Genomic DNA, 2,700 nt, shown 5'->3' with positions numbered 1-2,700 from the left:
GGGAGGGGAGGCAGGCGTGGCGGCTTTCCTTGGACTTCCGTCCATACCTGGCAGTTCTGGGGCTCCGTCCTCAGCTGGGACGTGGCTGGCTCTGTCCCCGGGAGCGTGAGGCCCCTGTGCCACCATCGGGGGCCAGCGGGGGTGTGTGGACGCCCCCTTCGTGTGCTCCTGGTGCGAGGTTGGCTTTTCTCCGATTGTAAAGTCACATGTGCTCATTGGAAACTTCTAGCAAATGCCTCCTTCTCTCAGCTTTCGGCCCAACGGGAGGGTCAGAGGGGTTTTGCGGATGACCTCGTGCCGTGCCACCTGCTCAGCTGGGGAAACGGAGGCGCGAGAGGGCTGGAGAGGGCTGGGAGCACAGGCCGCACCTGGCTCCTGCGGACGGTGTAGGGGTGAGGCCCCGGGCGGCGTGGGGGTGAGGCCTGCCAGGCTCCAGGGGCCCGTCCCAGATGCCCCTCTGCTGCGGGGACCTGTTGTGTGAAGGGAGTTGGGGCCGGGAGCCGGGGCGCGATGGACAAAAGCATCGCGACACCCGAAGTGTCCCTCCGTTGAGGCCGCTGGCGCCTCCCGAGTGGGCAGGGCTTCCTTAATGTCTCTGGCGGCAGCGGGCGGCCCAATGGCCCAGGAGTGGTCCCCGGCTCAGCCCTGCCCTGCGGGCTCCCGGGATGGCGTGCGGTGGGAGCGTCTGCAGAGGTTTGCTCCTCCACACGCAGGGCCTGGCGGGGTCAGCGGGGGAGGTCAGGCACGTCCCCCCTCCCCGCCTGGCCCGTTTCTCCTCTGGACCGACGGTTCCGCCCGCCGAGGCTTGCTGACAGGCGACATGATCCCTGCCCCCAGCTTCCCGACCTGGCACGGACAGGACGGGGTGAGGGCCGGGTCCCCCTCAGCGCCCTGTCCGTGCTGCCCTGGCTCGGCCTCCCCCCGCCTGGGGCCCAGCCGCGTGTTGCTGGCCGAGAGGCTCTGGCCGGGCCGAGCTGCTGGAACGGGGGGCCGCCAGCGGGCTCCCTCCTGGAGAGTCGACAGCACTTGGAAGCCAAGATGGGCCAGGACGCGGAGGTCACCCGGGCCAGCTTCCTGCCCAGCGGGCACCTGCTCCCCAGCTCCCCTGACAGATGGCTGCACAGCGCTCCTCGCCCGCCCTGTGATTGGTGGCTTAGTGATCCGGGGACAACGGAGAGTCCTGGACCTGTTCCCTGTCCTCCGAAGGGTCCGGCAGCCACTCCCACGCCCTTCTCCTCCTCCTCCTCCTTCTCTTCCTCCGCCTCCTCCTCCTCGCTCCACGCGGCTCCGTGGAGGCAGCCACGGCACAGATGTCGGGCAGGTCTGCAGGAACCGAGCCTCGGTGCCCTCATGCCTCATCGGGTTTCCCTGTCCTGCCTCCAGGTCCTCTTACAGGTTCCAACCCATGGCTGCTGGTGACCGGAGCCCAGCAGGGGCCTCCTCTGCTGGACGGTGGTCCGTGTCCACACCCAGAGACAGGGCAGGAGGCGGGGGAGGAGAGGGAGGCGGGCTGCGCCGGCCCTCGCTCGCCCATCCACCCTTGTCTGCCCGTCTGTACCAGCTCCTGCACCTGCAGCCTTTAGGGGGCCAGTCCAGGGCCGGGCCTCGTCCCTGCTGGAAGGGGGGCAGCCTCTGGTTATCTGCTGGGCGGCTGAGGGGGCAATGTGCGCCAGGGGGCAGGTGTACCGCTCTGTGTGCCCACCTGTCCACACCGCAGCCCCGTGGGCCCTGTGCCCGTCGCTGCCTGGTGCAACAGAGGGCCCAGCGTGGACTCCGTCCCTGTGCCAGGCGTGCAGGGGGCCAGCGCGGGGGCTCAGAGGTGAGGACGCTTTCTGTGTCATCTCCGGGCACGAGAGCTGACGAGCAGCGATGCGGACCGAGGCCTTGGGGGCACGCGTGGCTGTGGCCTTCCTGCCCCTGCAGGTGGGCCCTGGGACGGGCCTCCCAGCCCCGAGTGTGGGCGCCTTGGCGTCATGGCCCGATTGCTGCTTCTTCGCAGACGTGGATGGGGCTGCTGTCGCCGACCCCGCCGTGGGCGCGCCCGGGAGCCGTGGGGACGAGATCTCTTTGACTCGAGATCTGTGGTCCGTCTGGGCGATGGTTTCTGTCATCGAAACATCCAGTCGTTTCCGCCCGGAGCTGTCGAGGTCTTAGGAGTTCCGACAGCGTGGGCCCCGAGTGTCCCCCGAACTGAGATAGGAGCTTTCGTGTTTCTCCAGCGGTTCCTCGATCGGGGGTAGGGGGGACTGAGGCCCCTGGCGGGTGATGCCATGAGGGCAGGTGACCCTGGGCTCAGGAGTCCGAGGCGGGAGAGGGCTTGGCAAGGTCATCGGCTCCTCCCCTGCCTCCACTGAGGTCACGCGCACGTCACCAGGAAGGAGTTGACGCACCTCCACGCGGCGATGCTGTCCCCAAGGGCTCCCAGATCGGGGGCGTGGGGGGGGGGGAAGGCGAGGCAGGGGCAGACAGGCATCAGGCTGACGCTCTGTGAGCCCCTGAGGCCACACACAGAGGCCAGAGGTTGGCATCCCTGTGCCCAGGTCACCAGGACCGCAAGCTCTGGGTCCCCCTCCCTCACTTCAGGGGTGAGGACCCCCCAAGAACTCGGGGCCTGGGGGGCTCCCAGGAGGGCTGCGCCTGGGCGTGGCACTGGAAGGAGGGGATCCTGGAGAAGGGCCTGGGTTGGGAGTGTGGGGGGTG

General features: G+C 68.9%; 1 protein-coding gene across 5 annotated transcripts in view; it reads left to right on the top strand.

The window, feature by feature from the left end:
* The window catches only part of LOC107182813 (WAS/WASL-interacting protein family member 3), a 138,180-nt gene that overhangs the window by 8,248 nt on the left and 127,232 nt on the right, over nucleotides 1-2,700 (top strand). For 2 of the 5 annotated variants that reach the window (XM_015562759.1, XM_015562764.1), the window contains exon 1: nucleotides 20-2,147. The exons of 2 other annotated variants lie outside the window; for them this stretch is intronic. In XM_015562759.1, coding sequence (XP_015418245.1) covers nucleotides 590-2,071 — 1,482 coding nt within the window. In that variant the 5' untranslated portion in view covers nucleotides 20-589 and the 3' untranslated portion in view covers nucleotides 2,072-2,147. Of the gene's footprint in view, nucleotides 1-19; nucleotides 2,148-2,700 lie in introns of those variants that run through there. One more of the 5 variants, XM_015562766.1, reaches the window with a different exon arrangement.

This window comes from Myotis davidii, unplaced genomic scaffold, assembly GCF_000327345.1.
Source record: "Myotis davidii unplaced genomic scaffold, ASM32734v1 scaffold991, whole genome shotgun sequence".
Lineage (NCBI taxonomy): Eukaryota > Metazoa > Chordata > Mammalia > Chiroptera > Vespertilionidae > Myotis > Myotis davidii.
Note: the sequence above shows the minus strand (reverse complement) of the source record. Positions and strands in the feature narration are given on the sequence as shown.